General features: G+C 39.3%; 1 protein-coding gene across 1 annotated transcript in view; it reads right to left on the reverse strand.

The window, feature by feature from the left end:
* IPO7 (importin 7) overlaps nt 1-23,347 on the reverse strand; it is a 40,702-nt gene extending 17,355 nt beyond the window's left edge. The window contains exons 1-10 of the mRNA XM_005153253.3: nt 23,126-23,347; nt 13,924-14,005; nt 12,160-12,313; nt 11,637-11,795; nt 8,781-8,937; nt 8,084-8,173; nt 7,534-7,628; nt 7,347-7,431; nt 1,493-1,627; nt 878-977 (exon numbers count right to left, since the gene is read on the reverse strand). Coding sequence (XP_005153310.1) covers nt 878-977; nt 1,493-1,627; nt 7,347-7,431; nt 7,534-7,628; nt 8,084-8,173; nt 8,781-8,937; nt 11,637-11,795; nt 12,160-12,313; nt 13,924-14,005; nt 23,126-23,209 — 1,141 coding nt within the window. The 5' untranslated portion in view covers nt 23,210-23,347. The remainder of the gene's footprint in view (nt 1-877; nt 978-1,492; nt 1,628-7,346; nt 7,432-7,533; nt 7,629-8,083; nt 8,174-8,780; nt 8,938-11,636; nt 11,796-12,159; nt 12,314-13,923; nt 14,006-23,125) is intronic.
* Between the last annotated feature and the right edge of the window lie 696 nt (nt 23,348-24,043).

The following is a 24,043-nucleotide window of genomic DNA, read 5'->3' on the forward strand; positions in this document are numbered from 1 at the left end:
TGGCTGGAGATCCCCAATATATGTTTCACCTTTTTCATGATCACCGATTCTCTACATGTCTGATATGAAATTGTGAAATTGCCTTCCTTAAGATAAATCTTTTTTTAACAGTAGAAGCATTGACATACATGTTATTTGCTGTGCAGGCAAGCACACGTAATTGAGTTAAAAATGCTCAGTTTCTTATTTTTCTGCAGTATAGGATTATCAGAGCCTCTTATAATACTTGTACTGTTCATAGGTCTGCCTCTGACCTGAGGGCAAGAAACTCACAAACCCATCAAGGTTTATTGTCCTAGACACAGAAAAGTTCTAGCAGAAGGAGGAATTTCTTCAGGAAGACTGAATTATCTTCTTTCTTCCTTATTCTGAAAGGGCTGCATAGGCTGACAGCAAACCTCAGCAACAAAGTACCAAGCCACGGAAGACAAATCTGCAATGCCAGGCTTACTCCATGTTTCATTTGCCATTATGGTAAATCTATTCTGAACTGTGACATGTGTGAATTTTCTTAAGATTGTAAAAATTCCAGGGCTTGAAATACTAGCTGTTGTAAAGCATAAACTTGTAACAACATTAAACTTATGCAACTGTTGTTAGCAAGCCATGGACTGTTTTGACTTACAACAAACTTTGTAACTGCCAAAATTAGCTATGTTTTCAAGTTCAGAAACACCTGTTGACTACGCTGTCTCTCATTTCTACCATTATATCCAGAAGTTAGCTATATGGAGCTGTATTATTTGGCTAATATGAACCAGTTTTATCTCTTTTTTTAAATTTTATTTTAAAGATAAAACCCACCCCCATTTTCACAAAAAACACAATCCTGTCTTTGTGCGAAGTCATATTTTCACATGAGATTTCAAATTCTCACCAAATTTCATGCGAATATATTCATATGGATCTTCTTGCCAGAGCTCTTCATCAGCATCTGTATAGCACATCAATGGAAAAATAACATCTTGGATAATTCCCTGCAATAAAAAAAAAGAGCTGAAAACAAGCTAAACCCACTAAATCAATCTTAATATTCTGTCCTGTATTTCACAAACATTGCCACCCCACCATCACTTCCTCACCTAAAATATATTTGGACATCGCAGTGCCACCTTACAAAAAGGGATCTTTTAAGTTAAGCAGAGCTGAAATGCAGCACAAGCTATTATATTTGCTTTGGATAATGGTATGTGAAGATAATTCAATGCCATAAATTCAGTAGGTAACAACATCTCCAAATTTGTTGCGTTGCTGTGTTACACTGTAATCCTTCATATATTAAAGCACAAAGGACTGACAAGAAAAAAAAAGGCCATCACCCAGCTTTGCTCATGTACCAGAGTAACCTTCACCAAACAGGTTTAAACTCTTTCCACCAGTAATTTATAACATAGGTCCCCAAGAACTGAATTGTAGCAAGGCTAGGAACACCATAAAGACTGACTAATGTACTACTGCGTCACCTAAGCATTAAACCCCAAAAATGGTTTACTTGAATATGTGGTTTCAGATTCTTCCACGTGACTGCATGTGACACTCCTTGATTGATGTAATTCAGTGTTTGCTGCAGAACTCTAGGAGCCATGTACTGCTTTTCCTTGTATTGATACAACACCTTCAGCAACACCTAGAAAAATCAGATCTCATCAGTAGCTTATACTGAACAAAGACCATTTTAACCAGAAGAATTCTACCCTCCCTCACAATCCTATACAAGAACTCCTCTATATCCAATAAAAGAAATCCCTCTTTATTCATTAGACTAGAATGGGTACTGACTAATCCTTCTACTAAATGTCATTGTTAATTTCGTAAGGCAATTTGCAGCTAGTATCAGGTTATGCACATCTTTTAAAAATACAATACTTTAATGAAAAATCATGGCAGTCAGGTGAAGCTCCCAATGACTGGAAAAAGGGAAATATAACCCCCATTTTCAAGAAGGGGAAAATGGATGACCCAGGGAACTACAGACCAGTCAGTCTCACCTCTGTGCCTGGCAAAGTCTGGGAGCAGATTCTCCTGGAAGGCATGCTAGGGCACATGAAAAACAACAAGGTGCTTGGTGACAGCCAGTATGGCTTCAGTAAGGGGAAATACTGCCTGACCAATTTGGTGGCCTTCTATGATGGGGCTACGGAACTGATGGACAGGGGTGGAGCAGTTGACATCATCTAACTGGACTTGTGAAAAGCGTTCGACACTGTCCCACATGACATCCTTGTGTCTAAGTTGGAGAGACACCAATTTGATAGGTGGACCACTCAGTGGATGAAGAACTGGCTGGATGGTCGCACTCAAAGAGTTGTGGTCAATGGTTCAGTGTCCAGCTGGAGACCAGTAATGAGTGGTGTCCCTCAGGGATCAGTGCTGGGACCAGTCTTGTTCAACATCTTTGTTGGTGCCATGGACAGTGGGGTTGAATGTGCCTTCAGCAAGTTTGCTGATGACACCAAGCTGTGTGGTTCTGTTGATACACTGGAGGGAAGGAATGCCATCCAGAGGGACCTTGACACACTTGTGAGGTGGGCTGATGCCAACCTCATGAAGTTTAACCATGCCAAGTGCAAGGTCCTACACCTGGGTTGGAGCAATCCCAGGCACAGCTCCAGGTTGGGCAGAAAAGAGATTCAGAGCAGCCCTGGGGAAAAGGACTTGGGGGTGTTGGTCGATGAGAAACTGAACATGAGCCAGCTTCAGTGTGGGCTCACAGCCAAGAAAGGAACTGTATCCTGGGCTGCATCAAAAGGAGGGTGACCACAAGGCCAAAGGAGGTGATCCTGCCCCTCTACTCTGCTCTCGTGAGATCTCACTTGGAGCATTGTGTGCAGTTCTGGTGTCCTCAACATAAAAAGGACATGGAACTGTTGGAACAAGTCCAGAGGAGGCCACGAGGATGATCAGGGGACTGGAGCACCTCCCATATGAAGACAGGCTGAGAAAGTTGGGGCTGTTCAGCCTGGAGAAGAGAAGGCTGCGTGGAGACCTCTTAGCAGCCTTCCAGTATCTGAAAGGGGCCTATAGGGATGCTGGGGAGGGACTCTTCATTAGGGACTGTAGTGACAGGACAAGGGGTAACGGGTTGAAACTTAAACAGGGGAAGTTTAGACTGGATATAAAGAAGAAGTTCTTTACTGTGAGGGTGGTGAGACACTGGAATGGGTTGCCCAGGGAGGTTGTGAATGCTCCATCCCTGGCAGTGTTCAAGACCAAGTTGGAAAGAACCTTGGATGACATGGTTTAGTGTGAGGTGTCCCTGCCCATGGCAGGGGAGTTGGAACTAGATGATCTTAAGGTCCTTTCCAACCCTAATTATTCTATGATTCTAAGACAAAACAGACATGCTAATTCACTACCAACACAGCCCAAAAGACCTTTCCCTCAGAGATTTACTCTTTCATCTTGCTGCTCTTGGGGGACTGAAATTCATGCCCAAACACTGGACTGATAAAATACACTTACACAGTCTACTGATTCTTGCCTATTTGCAGACTTACAGCACTGACACTGAATGAAGAATATATGTGGATGAAGAATGATGAACTCCCACGCTCCCCTTGCCTTTCTGGACTCAATTCTTCTCCTGAGGTAGCATTCAGAACTATACAGAGATATTTACATTTGCTGAAGTCCATGGCTATCCAAAAATAAGGACATTAAATGGTCATAAGACCACCATGAGTGATTAAGTTCCAGCTCACTGGAAATTCTGGCATTGATAATGCAAGGAGGTTTTCTTTGTAGCCCAATCCAAGTCAGTGACAACACTGCACCTTTAAAAGCAGCAGCACCAACTGGAGGGAAATGACAAATCCCATTTCCAGGCTTACATTTTTCTCATAAAAAAAAGTTTGAAAAAATCAAAACCTGAAAATATATCTATCAATCGGCATCATCACCAAGAAAACATTTTGGGAAAGAGATCCATTATTTTGAAGTTTATTACACAAGCACTGAAGACTTTTTCCCAGAGGTGATGTCTCACACTTGATTTTAAAGAAGATGCAGTCACCCACCATGAAATTCTTAGCTTTATAAATGGTTTTATGCTCTAGGTGCGTGCTGACACCCCCAGCGGATGGGATGCCACCCAAAGGGACCTGGTCAAGCTTCAGAAGTGGGCTCATGTGAACCTCATGAGGTTCAACAAGGCCAAGTTTAAGGTTCTGCACCTGGATCAGGGCAGCCCCCAGTATCAATACAGGCTGGGGGATGAAGGGGTTGAGAGCAGCCCTGCTGAGAAGGACTTGGGGATACTGGTGGATGAAAGACTGGACATGAGCTGGCAATGTGCACTTGCAGCCCAGAAAGGCAATTATATCTTTGGCTGCATCCAAAAGATCAAGGCCAACAGGACAAGGAAAGTGATTCTGCCCCTCTGCCCTGGTGAGATCCCAGCTCTGAAGTCCTCACCACAGGAAAGACATGCACCTGTTGGAGAGGATCCAGAGGGGGTCCACAAAAATAAGCAGAGGGATGAAGCACCTATAAGGACAGATTCGGCTGTTCAGCCTGGAGAAGACCTTATTGCAGCCTTTCAGTTCTTAAAAGAGGCCTGTAAGAAAGATGGGGAGAGACCTTTTAGCAGGGCCTGTTGAGGGCCTCGTCGACAGGACGAGGTGTGATGGTTTTAAACTAAAAGAGGAGAGATTCAGGCTGGATGAGATACTTTTTTTTACAATAAGGGTGGTAAAATACTGGCAGAATTGCTCAGAGGTGGTGAAGGCACCATCCCTGGGGACTTTCAAGGCCAGGCTGGATGTGAGCAACCTGCTCTAGCTGCAGATGTTCCTGCTCATGGCAGGGGAGTTGGACCAGATGACCTTTGAAGGTCCCTTCCAACACAAACTATTCTATGACTAAAAACATATACATTAGGGGTTCTTTGTTCTAGGTGAAAGTAGTAATCTTGGGTCTTCAGCAAAATAGACCCTATTATAATAGTCTTCTCTGTGGAAAAGCTTGTACAAAAAAGTCCAGTTTGCTGGTGTACTTAAATTTTAGAAAGATCTGAACATTGGGGTTTTGTTTTCTGAAAGAGAGATATTCTCCACTGTAACAGGACAGCACACAGTCCTTGAAAGGATAGGGAATAGTCTTTGGAAATGAGGACAAAGCTGAGGCCTAACAAATGTCTTTGCAGCCACACCTGACGACCTAGGACAAATCTTTTGGTCCTCTCTTTCCATAAATCTAAGCAGTTTCATGATTCCGATGGAATAAGAAAGTAAGAAGATTAAGAAAAGGTTTAAGAATTGCAGTGACGGAAAGCAGAATGTGGGATGGAGGGTCCAGGGCAAATAAAGCAAATGCCACAGCTGTGCCAGAAGAACAACCAGGCAGTAGTGTTCAACCAGGGCTTAACTGTGGTCATCAGGTCTTTCAAAAAGGGATAAAAGTCAAGGGATTCCAGCTAGGCAGCTCAGCTTGTTTTGCCTAAGCTTAAAAAAGTTTAGCTGGAACTACTGCTGCATGTACTGGATTTATTTTTGTTGAGGGGTGTGTCATACGCAAATGAGAAAAAGATAGAGCAGATACAAAGAATAATCAAAGTGATTATGAGACTATTACCATCATTAAGTTTCAAGGTTATACTTGAACAACCTTTAATCCTGTACCACATTTACCCATTACTCCTTTAGTAAAAGCATGCACACACTTTGGCAAGTAAAGAGCTCAGTGAAGCATGTTATCAGTATTTGTATTCCGCAGTATTTCATTGATTTTTACTTTTTGTATAGAAATATATAGTGTTAAAAAATCTTCCATAACTTTTATCTGAAGGATTCGATTTCTTTCAGTGTACATCCAAGATCTATCTTTTGCACAGAAATAAGAGGACAGCAATAGTAGAAATAATCTGTTTTTGTAAGCAAGTTACATTATTGTACAGGAAGATACTGCAAGCATTTTAAGGTACTGCTTTTTAGCAATTTTCTTTAAAGACTTAAATTCTTGGTGTTTCTCAAATGCAGTAACAGTAAGGATCAAAACTGATTCAAAGAAAATGTAAAGAAAAGATGCAAAGTATTTTGTTGAACTGTTTAAATCTATCTTTTCAAAGACTTCTTTTGTCCATATAGGCTTTTGTCAGAATTTCAGTTATCTTGGAAGTGCAAAGCAACCGGTAAGGTCTTTAAGAACGTATAATGATTATGTCTGATGTCATCTACAGGTGACAGATGAGCACCTCAGAAGGTGATGCTGACTCCAATTGGACGAGTAGAATGCTGGGATATATTTCCTAACACTTAATGTGACAAATGTCATTTCCTTTTCAACACTTTGGATGTCCTACAAAACCCATGTACTTAGGAGAAAACTTCCCAACTTTTGAAGTCCTGTAATGCAGTATGATTTCATTTGGGATGAAAACTAAGAAAACTGGAACTGATCTAAGATCTGTTCTTCTCCAGATAAAAATAAAGGCTTTGAAGAAGACACTTTTATCCCCCGAGATTTTCATGAACTATTTACACTTGCAACCTTATCACCTTAATATAAACAGCCAGTATGAGGAAAATGTACAAAAACTGCTTGAAGTTTTTTAATAAATAAACTAGCTTCAAAACGAAAGAAATCAGCAGGAGCTGAGACTCAGATCCAAAAATTGCCCAATACTGATTGGAATTTTCTTGCTAGTCCAAAAAGTTCAAATTATTAACTTTAAAAACACATGCACTGTAAGTGAGGTAGATGACAATTCCTGCCCCACCAACCCATCCTGTCCCTTCCAGAAAACCTGTAGGTTGCTGCCACATGTAGGACTATCTGAATCATGAAGTTTAGAAACATTATTCATTTAGAAGTATAGAAACTGCTATAGCCTAGAAGATGAAGCATGTATAATAGACCCAGTAGAAGTGGCAATTCCCAGACAGGGAGATAAGTGGAAACTGACCATTAGACATACCTGTAAGTGAACCTCTGCTTGCTCAGGCTTTTGCAGAAAGCTAAAAGCTTATTATTTACTGACTTCAAGTCAAACAAAAACTCACCAAGAGTTAAAAGTCAAGAAGGTAAACTACACCACATAAATATCATACCTCTCCCAGAAAGAGAAAAATTGGTAGCATTTATCTGAAGCTTATCTGAGAGCTTGTTATATGAGACCTATTTACAGACTGTCAATGCTGCATAGGCTATTTCTAGTGGATTGTCCTATGTGGCAAGTTAGTAATTGTTTTTAATTGCTTTTAAACCCCAGATGTCAGTGCTTTCCACACCAATGTACTTCAAAAACTCACAGTTGTGAAGCAAGAAGCCTTTAAAAAAAATTAAGAAAATAAGAAATCACTACTAACTCTAAACTTATGTTAATACCCCCCATATTCAGTGTTGCTTACTTGCTGAACACCAACAGCAAATGCCTTCAGGAACACTTCGGCAAATTCATTATACTCCTTGGAAACATTACCAGGGCTTCCATACCTAGAATTAGAAGCAAGTGTGCAAATTAAAGGGTGTAGCAATATTATTTACTTGAATATTTATTTGTTTCTTTTTTTTTAATGGCAATGGAAAATAAAATACCTCTCAAAAAGCCTAGCTAAGATATGCAAAGCCCACTTCTTGCATTTCCACCAAGGCAACTCAGGTCTATCATCTTCATCAACTTGAAGGGTTTCCTTTAGGGGAAGAAAAAATAAAAAGGGAGAAGAAAAAATAAGAAAAAGCATTTACCAACTATTCACAAAAGCTCAAATTATATATATTTTGAATAACTATACACCATATTTTGCTTTTAACCTGCCACTTGCACTTCTAGCTTTATAGAAGTATAAAGTACAGCATATCTAAAAATACACTGCTTGATATATGCTGCATAAATGATGAACAAGTTCTTGAAACAAGAATCCAAAGTAATATATTGTAATTTGCTATAATGTGCTAATTCGAAAGCAACAGAGCTCCCATACAAGCTACACAACTTCAAAATTTGTCTGGTCTGTTTAAAACACCCTGTTTAGCTTAAAAAGTATTTTCTTGGCATCTATTGAGAAAAAAACAATGCAGAGCTTAACCATTCTAGTGAATGATAAATATTTAAGATTAAATTCATAAATAGCCAAAAGCCACTTACAGCTGGTACATCCCTATCGACCACAGTCTTCAGGATTTCTATCCATTCAGTCAGGTTTTGCTGATTTATCAACTCCAAAGGTAATGTGTACTTAACAAAAAAAAAGGAGGTGGGAGAATTTATTACAAAACCATTTGAAAATAATGTTACTTTCACAGTTTGAATTTCAGCTCTTCCAAATCTTTGTTCACACTAAGCTACCATTAAAGATTAGTAAGTTACTTGGAAAACCAGGCTGACGAACTTAACACACCCTAGTCTTTATCTTCCATACCCTCAAAGGTGCTAGAAGTCTTTTCTCCAGTTCATTCTGTTTATGCAATGCTAAGATTCTACTTAAAGAGACATTACAGAAATTTCTGAAGCAATTAATACCATATTCACAGTTTAATTCCAAACTGCTGCATTTACACTGGTAAATCTGTATAGGCTGGTCTCTGGTTTTCCAGAAAACACTCTACCTTAGAGGATAGCATGCATAAATTCTATCTAATGTCAACCAGGAATATCAATATACAAAAAGTACAACACAATTAAGCATACCAAAAACCTGTGATTCATACCACCACTAAGTAGGAGAAATGATTCAGGTGTAATCTAATATTGTTAACATTTCTGTACTTTACAATTTTATAGAAAAGTATATGTTTTAAATTAAATTACTGATGAAGTTTATACTAAGTTTATTATTTTTTACCTGGACAAGGGCATAAAATATTTTGAAGATCTGTTTCTGGATGAGGACAGACTGATCAGATGGATCATTCAAGAGCTGAATAAAACTATCCTTCAGAACTGGTAGAAAATGTTGCATTGCAGCTATCAAAGGACTCCGCTCCTCTGGCTTCTTGTACCTTAAGATAAGAACAAACTAGTTTTGTAGCTGTTTTTGTAGCTTTCGAATTTTAAAAGTCCACCTTTCCCAAGTGTAGACACAAGTAGGTTATATTACAGTTCACAATAACATATGATTTTAAAAAAACAAAACCAAAACCCAAACCCAAACAATTTGCCATTTCTTCTCACAGAATTTGAAATAAAGCTAAGCCAGACATTATTAGAGCTGCCAAGTTAGTCAGTAAAATGCCAGAAAAACATTTATCAGAGTTCACAATTTATAAATGTATTTCCAGAAGCTGGGTTACTCCACTGACATTGACCAAAGTATACTTCCACAGCTTACCATAGAATGGTTAGGGCTGAGAAGGACCTTAAGATCATCTAGTTCCAACCCCTTGCCATGGACAGGGACACATCCCATTAGACCATGTCACCACATCTTACCATTTAATTTGCTCAAATCTAACCATTTTGTAGACAATGTATGTTTCGAGGCTATGCAGCAGACTGAGCAGGGCTTTGACTGCAGCCTCCCCTGAAATAGTACTTCAGATCTTTCAATGCTGGTGACAGGCCAACAGTTTGCATATGCTGAAAACAGAGCTCCATCTCCTTTCTCAAAACTTTTCAATAATCCTGAAAGGAAATGAATCTGGATTTTGAAATCTTCTCCCCAATTTTTAATTTGTAAAGAAGAAAGTACTTATTGACTCAAGAGTTATCACAGCAGAATAGGATTTGTCCATACTGGTGATAACAATAAAAACAAATTACAGTATCACTTAGAGACTGTACAACTTTATTTTTAATCAAGAAATTAATAAGCCTTATTTTTTTATTAAGAAATTAATGCTGTAATACTCTTGGACTTCTGTGGAAGACTTTGGGGTTGGAGGATTGTATTTTGGTTTGGTGGTTTGTTTGGATTTTATATTTAATATTAGTGAAAAGTCTACCAAAAATGTAAGTATCAATACTCAAGTATATCAATACTTTACTATAAATACTGTCAATTTCCAGAAATATAACAGGCTAGTCAATCTGCTGCCAAATGGCACATTCTGTAAAACTACTAGAGACCACTGAGCTCCAAAATCCCATTCAATAATATAGTTTCCATGTATTTTCCAAAACAGAAACCTAAATATAACAGGATTAAATGTCTCTCAGGAAGACTCAGTTTCTTATTTCCACAAAAGACAGTTAAAAAAGACGAGAAAAAAAGGCTATGCAGAAGGAAGTCATTCAATCTTGCTGGCTGGAACTGGAAGGGGAAAAAAGTTTAAAAGCGCCAAGATATTTACTTTCCAAGAAAACAATAACTAAATGTTCCTATAACTCAAGCAGTAAAAATCTGATCAGCCACAATGCTATACAGGTTTCCCCCCAAATGACATGTTATTTAACAAATTTTACAGTGACCTGCTTGCACCCATATTGTTACTCAATTGAAATGTGCATATTCCTACATGACTTGTAAAACTAACCCTTGACTTCACCACATAGCTAAACAAGTACAAGCAGAAGCTTGCTTCAGCTAAAGGGCTTGACAAACTAAGATTATGAACAGACATGTTCATAATCTTAAAATTAAACTTAAACTTAGTTAATCAAGCAATGACTGAGCTCATATCAAAATTCTCCCCTAAACAGGGATGGCTGTTCACTAGAGTGAACACTTCATGTTTTATATCTCACAGATCTCTGCTGTATATTTGGTTAAAAATGTTTAACAAGTGAGAAATTACTTTATTTTCCTTTCCTAGCAGAACTTCAATTTTCAGCAACTGAAAAAACCCAACATGGGATTACAGAGGTCTTTATAGCATTTCTGTGGAAAACAATTTTTGAGAAACTGGTATTCACCTGTTTTACTCTATCTATATAAAATTCAAGGAATTAGACAGTGAAATTTTTCAACGTAACATTTGAAGTACCTGAAACAAAAATGTTACACACCACAGTGCCTTTAAAGAGTTAAGTTGCGGATTCCATCAGTTCCACTACCACAGTTCCCTGACTCCAGGTTTGCTTTCTTTTTTGATCCAGTTCACGTTTGCTTCCTACATGTCAGCAGCAGTAGGTAAGCTCTACATACCTCAAGTGCAACCTCTACTTTAAAGCCCTGATCATAATACCAGATACAAAGAACATAAACCTATATCATAGCCCAGTACCTTGCATACCAAACAGCAGGCTTTGGTAAAGACTTCCTACAATGGGTTGGTCATCCAACTATCAAAATGGCTATCAAAATGATGACACCAAAGTCCGTAAACTAATTCTGAAGTTCCTACCATTTAAGATTTCACATATTGAAATCTCCATGTTTGTTGCACTGATAACTAAAGTACAAATTAGGAGTCTAAATCTGGTTTAAATAAATAATAATTTTCCACAAAAGTCATGATTTTGGGCAGACTTTCTTACTGTGATGAATCCATAGAGAAACAACTACCAAATCAAAGCTTTAATATAGCCTTTTTTTTTCTGATCTCAAACCTTTAATTTTTTTGTAATTTTTTTAGTGGAGAAGATACATGAGCCAACATTTGCATAGCAAGTACCCAAAAATATTTTCTAAAAGTAGATTTCTATCATCACTGTGCAATCCCATATGCAGTCCTACATGGTTACAGTGCACATACAGAATACCAAAAATACACACAAATGTATTACTTCTCTGCTTTTTCATATGGCAGAAAAAACTTACTCGTAGTTCTTCACAAGTTGATAAAGACAAAGAAGAATTCCCAGCCAGCAAGCGCTGTTGTCAGACTGAAGATAAAATCCAATTTTCTCCACAACTGCAGTCCAGCGACTAGGATAATCATGCTTGATAATATGGTGAATGCAAGTAGTAAGCTGTACTCTAGAAAGCAAATGCACATGATTAAATAAGTTACTACTATTATTTTAATAATTTTATAGTAGTGTTGAAGCAGCCAATCCTGCCCAAACTTAGACTAATGTCAAGTTTTGTTTAGAAGGTTTAGGTTCTGTTCTGTCTGCTTAATATTCTCAATATCCTCAATTAGTATTTGAGGAACTTTAAATCTCTACATGCCACACAAGCTGAAAACTATTTTTTCACTTAAATTAATTTAACGCTCAGAATGCAGTGTATGACGTTAACACTTACCATGCAAGTGATCTTAGTAGTGCGCAAAAACAAACCCCAGAAACCCAATGGTCAGAAACCACAGCCAATTCGTGTACAGTTTATAACTCTGTACCTGATCAGCTCAGGAGAGTGAATAATGGCTTCTACAATATTTTCACGGATACAGTGTCTATCTTCTTCTGGGATGGAGTAAGGTGGGATCTCTCCTGGTGCAGTTTCACGATCTGGCCAGTACTGGGTTATCATGTTTTTCAAGTAGATAACCCCTGTCAGACAGAAGTGGCAAATCAGCTGATAGGCATTCAAAGAACAAACATTTTGAAAGGAAAAAAAAAGAAGCTATTTTAGAACAAAACTGATTGAAAGGACACATTCATTGACCATCCCTGAGTAGGAGAATCAAAATACATAAATTATGCAAATTATTAACCTAATAATCTACTAGTTGATACCCTTTTACCCATTTATTGTGATGTCTGTATTTTTAGGTTTGCAAAGGTTTCACATAAAAATACTAGGCACATTGCTCTTACCTGTGCTACAGATAAACAGTTGTGTAACATTTTAGCAACACACTTCTGAAAAATCCTTTGTAATTATTTTCTTGGTATTTGTATGACAACAAAGCTAATCAATACTAATGACTAACTATAAACATCCCTTATAAGCAAAAAAAATCCAATTAAGTTTGTGACACCAGAGTGAATGCTAAGAAGAAACAGAGCCCTTCTATACCAACGTTATGGGCCACTGTAGTTTGTAGCAATCAGGTTGCTGGCACAAATGCCTGCATTTACCATTTGACAACTGAAGCCAAACTGCATATGTGGCAAAAGCTAGATGATAGCCATTGGAAAGAAAAGGACTTATAAAATGCAACACGAAATCTCAAATGACAAATTAATAACAAAGTTACTATTGATCTAATTCTGTGTACAAATGCAAAAAGCAAATTCTCCTCCCGAATTTCATATGCACATTTTGAAGATTCAGAAATCAAAGGGTTTCTCAAAAGGTCTGCAAATGAAAGAAACATTCAGCAGATACTAGCTATTGCAAGACTCAAATGATGCAGACTTCAATCTGTCCTCAGGGGGATTTATCATGCCATTAATTGCTTTGCAAAATATGCACTGTTTGTAAGCTATGTTTTGTTTGAGTTGTTTCTGCTCTCTACAGATTGCTTTGGGTTTTAATTGGTTTACACTGAAGGCAGTAGATAAAAATGCAAGTTAGTCTTATGCTACAACTTTGAATAATTTAATATGCAGAAGATCCAAATAAGTGATCTTTTGCCAAGAAAGGTTGGACCAGATGATCCTCGAGGACCCTTCCAACCTGGTGTTCTATGATTCTATGAAGATCATACTTTCTGAAGTGTCAGAAAAAACACCGCAATACCATATTAAAAACTCCTGTCAAGTAATCATAGCAGCTTTAAGGTGATCTCTGAAGTTGCTAATATTTGATATGAAATTTTACTGATGGCTCATGCACAAATCAACAGGATTGCAAATTATATTATTCATTTTCTTCCACTTAAAATTCTTAGAAACATTAGCATTACTAGTGCAAGGTTAAATTACCTCCTTGCACAAATGCACTAGCATTATAAACTATTCTGTTTCCCTGAAGACCAGTATTCACTAGAGATAAAGGGAAGCAATAACTGAAGAGACAGACACCTTTTCTTTGTCTTCCCTATTCTGTGTATGGTGCAGACAGTGCATGATGACTGCAATTCAAGCAACTCCCAACTTCACAGTATTTGAGATTAAAATCATCAAGATTCTTTAACACTATCCTGGTGTGTGCACCATTAAACAGAATACAAAAACGAAAACCAAACCCAAACCCAACAGATTTGAAAACTTGCCTGCCTGTCTCACTGGTAAATCCAGTTGCTCAGACATAGTGATCTGAAGCAGAGTTGAAACAAAGTTCACTGACTTATGAGCCTGTAGGGAGAGAAGAAAAAGAGAAAATAATATTATTTAGTCATACTTTGTGATGTTTTAGAATACTCCTGCTAGGTTTTGTAACATCTTTATCATGATGTATTGCAATCAGTACAAAAGCAGCAACTCGGAGTTTCACAGTAGTCAGCTAATCAACCAAAGCATTCCAAAGCTTCATGCTTGTTATATTCTCAAGACAACACGGGGGAAGAAAAATAGTACTCTTTAAGGTAAGCGACTTGAAGGAATCATTAAACAGGCTTCAGAAATCAGTCTTCCAGTCCCCAAACATTTTCTTAATTCAGAACAAATACTTGAAAGAATATTATCTAAATAGCCACAAACCCCAAGCACAGCAAGTTTACAGTGACCTTTAACAAGGTATGAATTTATTATAAAATAATCTAAGAAACAGACAGCAACCATGTTTTAAAACTAAGCCCAGCCTTAAGCAAGCCTGTCCAACTCATAGTACATCTTTCTGGAAAAAAGAGCTTCAAGTGATATTTTATGCACTACTGCATCAACGGTTACTGTAACTATACACCATACCATTAGCATAACTATACAGCAAACTAACAGTAAGGAGACCTAAATGGAGTGACATCTACAGAGTATCAACCCTGAAAGGACTTGCAAGAGTTCACTTACAAACAAACAAAATATGGGTTGTTCTTTTTTCCTTAAAATAATGAGAAATGTCATAGATACAGTAAATAATACTGCATTTTCAACATGAGGAAACTAACCTTAACATTATTATAGCATCCTTTACCCACCTTCCTAAGCATTAAAAACTCAAGATGTTAAATGAATTTTGCTGAGAAAAGGAAGCTGTGATCCTTAAAAATAAACTCTACTTTTTATAATTGGAGACCACTTTTCCTCAAGGTCAAGAGCCAATGGACATGAGCTGCAGGGAGGGAAATTCCTATTTTTCAAAAGGAAAAAAAATTCCTACTTTTCACAAGGGCAGCCAAGGTCCAGAACGTTCTGTGCACAGAGGCTATGGGACCTTATCCTCTGAGACATTCAGAACTCAGCTTGGCAAGTTGAGTCCCTATCCACCTCACCTAACTTCCAAACAGCTTTGCTTCAGGTAGCTGGACCAGATGATCTGCAAAGGTCCCATCTAACTAACTACACCATAATTCAAATTGCCAAGATATACTTCTGCTTTATCTTCAATTACAATTTAGTATTTTCATATGTTCTGTGCAGCCTTTCTATCAACGAAGACAACTTTACCTGTTAAACTCTTAGGAAAACACCTCTTATCTACTTGTTCCTCATTTTACTACTCCTTACATACAGCACATAAATCAGTATTTTGAAAACCACTGAAACTACACTATCCATTTATCAAAAATAACTGTCTCAGTTACTGCAGCAAAGCAAATTAATACATAAAAAGAAATAATCAGAATTTATCTCTTCTTCTAGTAGGACTAAAGCTCTTTTGACAGCACAAAGTAATGTCTACATTACTCTCAAGTGTGTAACACTGCACAGCTCACTCCTACAGCACCAACCTCTTCTCTCCAACTTTACCTTTCCCTAGGAAATATCTCCTATACATTCTAGTATAAACCAGTGTAAAAGGGACAGCCTTGGACATGAGATTTGTTGGTGCATTGTACTAGGACTTGATTAGTATTGCTTGGTTTTTATTGCCTGTTATTTAAAACTGTTTTTAAACAAAGAATGAACCTGACTTAAAATCTCCCCAAAATATTAAAACATTACTGTACATATCCTGTGCACTAAAAAAATCTACAGGCTACAGAAAACCCACAGAAGTTCACAGACCCTCACATCTGGTCCAACTGACATGTTTATTTTGTAGAGTGTGTTTTGATGAATTGGGAGTAACTGACACTGCGATATCAGCATGAATCTTTCTGACCCACATCCCTCCGATATATCCAAAGTCATGAAGAAGAAAATAAACTTTCAAATAAAAAAGTATTTGTTTCCAACTGCCAAGTAATGGTTGAATAAATACATTTAATTCACTTGTTGGTATTAATTTCAACTACAGCTCCAGTCTGTTAAGATCCTTGTTATCTTAAGTAACATTAACAGACACGTCTGCCACACATACCAAATGACATCAGACCCTAATTCAGCACAGTATTCAGTTATATGCCTAAAATTAATGTCAGCGGAAGTACTCCTGTACTTAAGCGTGTTACTATGAACTTGCTGAAGAAAGCTTTCCATTTCAATAACCTTCAACTCACCTACAAATAAGGTCACATTACCGTCTGCATAGAGTGGACTTAAAAGAACATGATAAACTTAATGGCTACCTTTTCTATAGTAAAAATTTGCAATGTATTTCATTATTTAAAATGGAAGAACATTTAATCCTACGATTTTTAAAAGGATTACCTTCCCTTTTTCATGATGAATGACAACTATCCTTTTAAGAAAAAAAAATTAAAATTTTAATTTTAAAAGCAAACAGCAAATAAAAGCAGACAGTGCAAAACTGTCACACTGCCACAACTAAAATACCAACGTAAAATACCACGTAAAATACCAACATCTATTCTTCATTAAAAAATAAGGACTGAGCCTATGCCTATAGCATGCTACAGAAGCTCCCTAGAAACATCAACTATATTAGTAAGTGGGACCAATATATGTTCACTGGATTTTTTGAACCATATCATGTTTTAAAGGATAGGACAAAAACACCCATAACTATAATCTTTTTTTTTAATCTTGCAAGAATCATCCTGATTAACATCTCAAGCATCAGACACCAACCATGAGGATGAGTTACTTTATCGCCTTTAGTGGTTCACACCAGAAATTCACACTAGAAATAATTTAGGCTTTTAATAAAAGTTAGCATAAGTAAAATACCTTGTACTTTCCAAAGTCTCCTCTTAATCCATTAAGTTCATAACTAAGTTCAGAGCTACATTATCACTTCTATACATTCCTTATGGAACATAAAGGACTTCCAAACTCTTCACAGTGATCACCTTCCCATGTCACTGAAAGGAAGGTTGATTCCAAAGAAACTGAAATGGAAATGTGGGGATCAGGAAGGGCAGCTACAAGAAGCTGTAATGAATGGTCAAATAAAACCCCAGCTTCTACAATAACCTGTCACTTGCTTCCTTGTTTTGCTTTACTATTAAAAAGAACATTCAGTGTTTCATTTTCACCCAGAAAAAAACATCTGAAATTAAAACAAGACACCACATAGGCGCCGATTTTGTATCTACAGCATTAAGAAACACTGAACACCCATTCATTTCAGCTATTTTAATCATTAGTATTTTTACTCTCCAAAGATGACTGCCTTTTGGGACATCATGTTCCTCTTCACTGACAGCACTGCTAAAAAAACCCAACCAAACAAAACACACCACACCTACTTTATGTACATATTCTATGCAAATACTATCTCTTGGTTTTAGTGCATTTGATAAAGCAGAATAATCTGTTATAAAAAAGGTTTGTATATACAAAAGGTTTTGAATATAACAAAAGGTGAGCAAATAAAGATTTATTAGAGGTCTATCAGGGAACCCTATGGGAATGTAGAGGACTCTGCTGGCCCTTGAATGCCACAGTCTCCAGAAGAACTGGGTACACTGATGCAACTTCAGTGAAAGCCACTGGTGAGTAGTGTCATTCCACACAGAAATCCCATGGCTCCAGGATGCAAGAATTAAAATCAGGATCTCACAGCAGTTGCTATCACATACTCTAAACTGAATGGAGAACCAAAACTATTTCCATAACTTTAAAGTTTTGACATTTATAAAACTTTGTCTTTTATCCTATTGCTCCCTGTCTACAAATAAACCTTTAAAATAAATATTAAAATTTAGAGAACTTACAATAACTGAAAAAAAAGGTTCTATCACAGTCAAAGTCTGTTTCCCAACATGTAACTCAACATTAAAAAAAAAGCCAAAGCTAAAACCAAAAGTCATCTCAAGTCCTTTCCCCTTACAAATTCTCCAACATGCCATGTCACTGGTATGACTTTGTTGTCTAAGAGCCAAAGAATTCAGGGACTGTTCCCATGAGCAATCTTTGCTATGCTGCCTCACTAGCTGAGGAATGTATTCTATCAGACCACAAACGTTGCACCACTGTCTGTTAATATCAATCACTGTTACAGAATGTACAATCGTTTTGCATATTTCACTGCAGTTCTTCCTAGCACAGTAGGTTTCTTAACCATGTGCTAAAACAGTCTGGGAAAAGTGTTATGCCAGCTATATAATCTGAAAAATAAATCAAGTTTGAAGTTCACTTTCAAGAGTCCAGTTTGTGGCATATGAACTATCAACAGTTAATTTTGATGCAGAAAAAGCATTTTTTCCCCTGTAACGATGCTCACTAAAATCAGATATATTCATCTGTAATACTAGAATTACTCATATCTCACAGTCTGCAGGCCACTAAATGAAAAAAAACCAACAAGCTTCATCTGAGGTATGAAGAACTTCATGCATTCTTCTTAGACATTAAGAATTTAACATACTATAACAGACACACTACTACAGATACCTCCTTTACTGTCACCAAAAAAAGCAAACCAGAAGAGTAATACTGTATGTTGCTGCACTAGAACCCTAGGCTATTTATATAGTTATTCAAAGTAGCACATATTAAAATAAGGTCTACAATTAATTTTTGAAGGAGCTGGAAAAGTATGAATTCAACACAATTCCCCCATTTTAATTTTGAAAACAATCTACATGCAATTTTTAAACTAGACCATATCAGGAGAAGGGAACCACAACTATCACACCGAGATGAAACAATTTGCGTTTCTCATAGAAAGGTAAGGTCAGGAACTGTAAAGCCACTGAATCAGCCAACTGCTCTGTAGCACTCTCTCAATTCTTTTTTAAGAACTCAGCAGGTGTGGAAGTAATTCTGACCTAAAGTTTTTGCAAGCTAGATCTGCCACCTCTTATACAGCTACAATGTATATATAAATCCAGTTTAAGGTCCGCAAAAAATATTTATCAGATCTTGCACACGTTCTTGATACTCATTCCATCAGAATACTGTCACCAAGTTCTGAAGCATCTGCTTGCAGAGGAAAAAGGCATGTGCTCTGAGCAAGTACACACAGTAACTATGTGCTAAGTCATAAGAAAGTGGCAAGTCGCCCTGTCTGCTAGCATTTTACCTTGTACTGGTTAACACACATCAGGCATATAACTTCTCCCTCATGGAGACAAAGCTCCCTTGGTTCCTTACTGCCCTCAAGGGGTTTTCCAGTGTTGGACCAGCCTTGATATGTACAGTTTAAAACCATCCTTTCGCAAAGCATCTCCATCCAGCATGCACCAAAATATACAGATGGAAGATAAGAGAAATTAAAATCATCAAGTACTTTCAGTAAAATGCCGTACCAACAACTTTAAAAGGGAACCCGTGATCTGATAAGCAGAGTCAGGAAACTCACGCTCTGTTCCTACTCATACTACAGTGTATAGCCATAGGTGTTAAGATATGAAGACCATGTTAGAAAATATTAAAAACCAAAAGAAATCTATGATGGGGATAAGCACCTACCCCCAAGTATCCAAGCCACAGCATTTAAACATTTGAAAACTCCTGTGTGAAAGGCACTGTGTAATAATAAGCACCTTGTTTTTTCCCCTTTGACAACATTTCACTCCAAAGCTCCCAGTAGTTACTGTCCAATCATTTAATCATTCCATCATTATGGCATTTGTATCTATTAAACAGGCAATCAAGGGCACTGAACTAGGCCCTGCTGCATTTTGTTAAACCTGTGGTGTGCTACAGTGACTAGTCAACAAACTAAAGCATTTTTCCTTTCCATATATCTTATACTAACATATATAACATGAAAAAACTTAAACATAACTTCTGAAAGGCACTTTTTCAGTAGAGCAACACGAGAATATTTTCCTAAACAAACTCTCTTAAGCTTTGTCTTAAAAAAGAAATATGAATTACTGGGGATTGCTCCCCCTCCCCCGATGTTCTCAAACACAAAAATTGGGGTTTTAGTCTAAAACGCTGTCTCAATAGCTCAAACACACTGGAGCTGATCTCAGATATTTGAAAGACGTACATAACAGTTAAGCTATAAATTCCCTGGAATTACAAAGAAATCTGAAAGTGAGGTAGTATCTAGCAACTGCGCTTTTATAAATATGTTGATATTAAAGGATGGAACAACACTGTGTATTATTTTCAGAGTGTCATTCCATTGCTGCATAGTTAAAAATATCTATTTTCATCACCATTTCTGAGAAACACTTTATACACGCAGTGGAAAGACTGTTTCAAAAGGCAACAACATCTTCTTCCTGCTTTCCAGTAGCTTACTTGAAGAGTCTGGTTCTAAGCCCTTGTAAAAGACAGCTTTCTCCTGTAAGACAGGGATAGAGACGGACAGTCACCTCAGGGTACATCATAAGCTGGAAACTACATGAGAAGCTGCTGGTCCAAGAGCTAGTAGTATCATTCCCTTTAATTTATTCCCACTGTGAGGACTGAAATATTGTTTTTGTGGTTTTGTGGGATTCCTTGTTTTTTTGGTTTTTTTTTCCTCTTTTTTAGCATATCTCAACTCTGAAAGTTCTCACAGCTTTTTATGTGCAGGCAATATAACTTGATAAAAACTTAGTGAGAAGAAATACAGCATAGAAAAAATCACGACTTAGACAAGGTCAAGGTTGATTAAATCAAAAATTCATACAGGCTGGTTCCACTCTCCATTCAGCGGAAACTGTTGATTGATAGGGTATGATGAAGATAGATCTAGATACTTTACTCTTCCATTAATTAGGAATATCAACTACTGACCAGAGCACGCTCTTTTCTGATGAAGTAAAATGACCATTCTATGGAAAACCAGTCGCATCAGCTCAACAGAGACACTTCAGACAAACTAAACTAAAAGGTCAACCAAGGACAACTATTAAACTTCAATTGTAAAAACACTTGTGTGTGTCTGGCCATGTGCAAGAACAGCATTCACTGCTGGAAAGTTTCATCTTAACAGAGAAAGAGACCCCCGTACCTGAAATAGAATACGAAGTGGTAACACAAGTGCCCTAACAGTTCACAAATTTAGACCAGTATCCTGCAAGCACATGTGTAACTGTCTTCAATAAACTTATGAAAAACGATGTGACCAGAACTACACACAGTGCTTGCAGATTTTGGGTTTAATAAATACTTTTATCACAAGAGGTCCGTGAAAGATCAGCAAGGTTACATTTCCAACAATAGCAATTCTTATGCACTGGTCCAGTAATGTCCGATGTTTTTAAAGGGGCACAGATATTTGGATTTTATACCAATCTAATACTTGTGTAGTACATGACAGATCATGATGCTTTGATTCAAAGTGTGAACAAAAGCTGGTTGCTGGTGAGCATGATCCTTCATGCAACAGATTTAGCCATTTGCTGAAGACGCCGACTGGCAGAGAACTTAATTTCCTGGACGTTCAGCAACTCAATACCTGCAGAAAATAACTAAAATAGGTTTCAAGCAAGTTACTATATATAGATATCGACATGCACGTAACACAAAAAATGGCATTTTGAGGCCAGCTTAGGGTTACATATAGATTATTGTCTTTATAGGCACTTACATTATTTTCCTTTGTTTAAATAAAACCCACTAGAATTCTTTTTACCAAAGCATATGGAGAAGACAGCCAGCCACTTTGCACAAAGCTCAATTAAACACTGAGTAGTTTTACAGCTACCTCTTTCAAATGTACCTAATATTTATTTGCCATTCATTTACTAAACAGCATGCAGAAAATTCAGCTGAATTACACCTTCTTATAATGCAAGAAGCTATACCTTTAGTTTCTGAAAGTTTCTCTACTGCCAGCAGAACATTTGGACAACCTTCATCTAAGCTCTGCTGAACATCTGTTGCATTACATGTATTTTGTTGGGTCTACAGTCTGCTTAAAAGCAACAAAGAAAGACATTTGTGAAAAAGGCCAACTAAAGGCACCACAAGCCTGCTACACAGGCTTATCCCTCACCTCCTCCCTCCAGCTACCACTTTTTCTGAGCCAAAAACTAGAACACCCCTTTCTTCAAAATGTCTAAGTCTCATAGTTGTGTCTCATCAAGAAAGGAAAGCTTTCATCTGCCAAAGGGAACAAAACTACAGCCTTCTTCCAAAACTGAGACCTGTGGAACTAGGACCTGCTGGTTTTCTTATATCCCAGTGTGACACATGAATACAGTCTAAGCAGATTACATACCTGGGTTGGGAACTCGGTCTTCCCCCGTCTTTCAGGAACCTGTCGATACTACACCCAGAACGCACACCTACCTTGGCAGAACTGCTGATGAACCCGGAGCCCAAAGGATTTGTACAAACACCAAATAACGCCAAGCTGTCGGATTTGCTTCCCAACTCGGCCCAGTCCACTCTTACACTAATAGGCTGCTCTGCTTATAAAGTGATGGGGTCTTGGTGCCTCCTTTCCCAAAGACAAATTACTGCCTTTCACATCCACAGCCTACCCCTGGATAGTCCCAGGCAGGAATGGGTCCAGCTTCTGAGCCACCGGCGGCCTGCACCATCGAGAATTTTAAACACCCCTCTATAGATTACCCTTTCCCCGACCGAGCAAGAAGACAATGGAAGTAATTTGTTACCCACAGGAAAGGCAACGGGGGACTCCTCCCCAGTGCCCACCGCTCTCTGCCGCTTACCCCCATCCCCTGAGCAGCCCCGCCCGGTACGGCATGGCCTGGCCTGGCCCCGGCTGGAGGCCCCGCTGCCATGTGCTGGGGACAATGCGAGCCGAGTGGCCGGGCCCAGCCTCCAGCCGTCATGACTCCAGGCCGGGACCGGCGGTGGGAAGGGGCCGAGGGCACGGGAAAACAGGGCTCCGGGACCGGGGTGGGGTGGCGTATGTGGAACCCCGTTCCCGTCGCTCCCTCAGCCCCGTCCCTGGGCGCCCTCACCCCCTCCCTCCGGTCCTGCCTGGCTTCCCCCTCACACAGGCCTGCCACAACCCCGCCGTCCGCGCCCGTCCCCCCTGCCACGCACACACAACCCGCTTCCCTGTATCGCGGCGGCCGTGGCCCCGGGCCCAGGCCCCGCCGGCCCCCTCACCTCGTTAAGCTGCCTCTCGGCAGCTTCCCGCAGCGCAGGATCCATGGTACCCCGCAGGGCCTCGATGATGGTGTTGGGGTCCATGGCGGCGAGGGGAAGAGGAGAAGGCGGAGGGCAGGGGCCGGAGCCGGGGCCGCACCGCTCCGTGCGCACATGGACCCGCCGCCTCACAGCGGCCGCCGGCGCGAAAGGAAGACACAGCGGCAAAGGCCCGGATAGAGCTGCCCCGCGGCACCGGCAGGGGGCGCCGCCGCTTCCGCCGCCCACGGCACGCCCCTGCGCCGCACGGAACCATGGGACTGGTAGTCTGAAGGGCATCACCGAGCCTCTCGCCAAGCCAGGCAGTGGTTGGATCGGGTGTGTGAAGGGTGGCAGTGTGTTTGATCCCGCACGCTGGGCGGAGGGGAAGGCAGGGACCGGGACAGGGACAGGGACCGGGACCGGAGTCCCCTTCCCGGTGAGGGATTGGCCTCTGGGCCGCCACGGCGGGGAGCGGCTGCGGCCTGCGGGGAGGCGGCCTCAGCCTGGCGGTAGGCGCTGCTGCGGGCTGGCAGCGCTGGCACATCCTCGGCCGCCTCAGGATTGAGTAGGATCGGGGTTTTATGAAAAGTGCCTCCTTTTGTCACGCACGCTTCCCGATTTCGTAGCGGCTTGGATGGCTGGTGGGAAAGGAAGGGTGCGTTCGTGGAGGCATGGGGTTTTTTAAAGGCGCTTGCTTTATAATGGGCACAGGATGCGAGCAGTTCTCAAGCACTTGGGAAAATGGTGGTTTGTTCTGCTAGTGTTAGTTTAGCAAAAAAACAAACAAAACCAGCCAAACAAAAAAATCGCGAAGATGTGTCAGATATTTGTCAGAAAATGAATATAACCAGAGCTGTCATTTGCAGAGGGGTTGACGCAGTCACAAAGTCAGAATTG

This window comes from Melopsittacus undulatus, chromosome 4 (assembly GCF_012275295.1).
Source record: "Melopsittacus undulatus isolate bMelUnd1 chromosome 4, bMelUnd1.mat.Z, whole genome shotgun sequence".
Taxonomy (NCBI): Eukaryota; Metazoa; Chordata; class Aves; order Psittaciformes; family Psittaculidae; genus Melopsittacus; species Melopsittacus undulatus.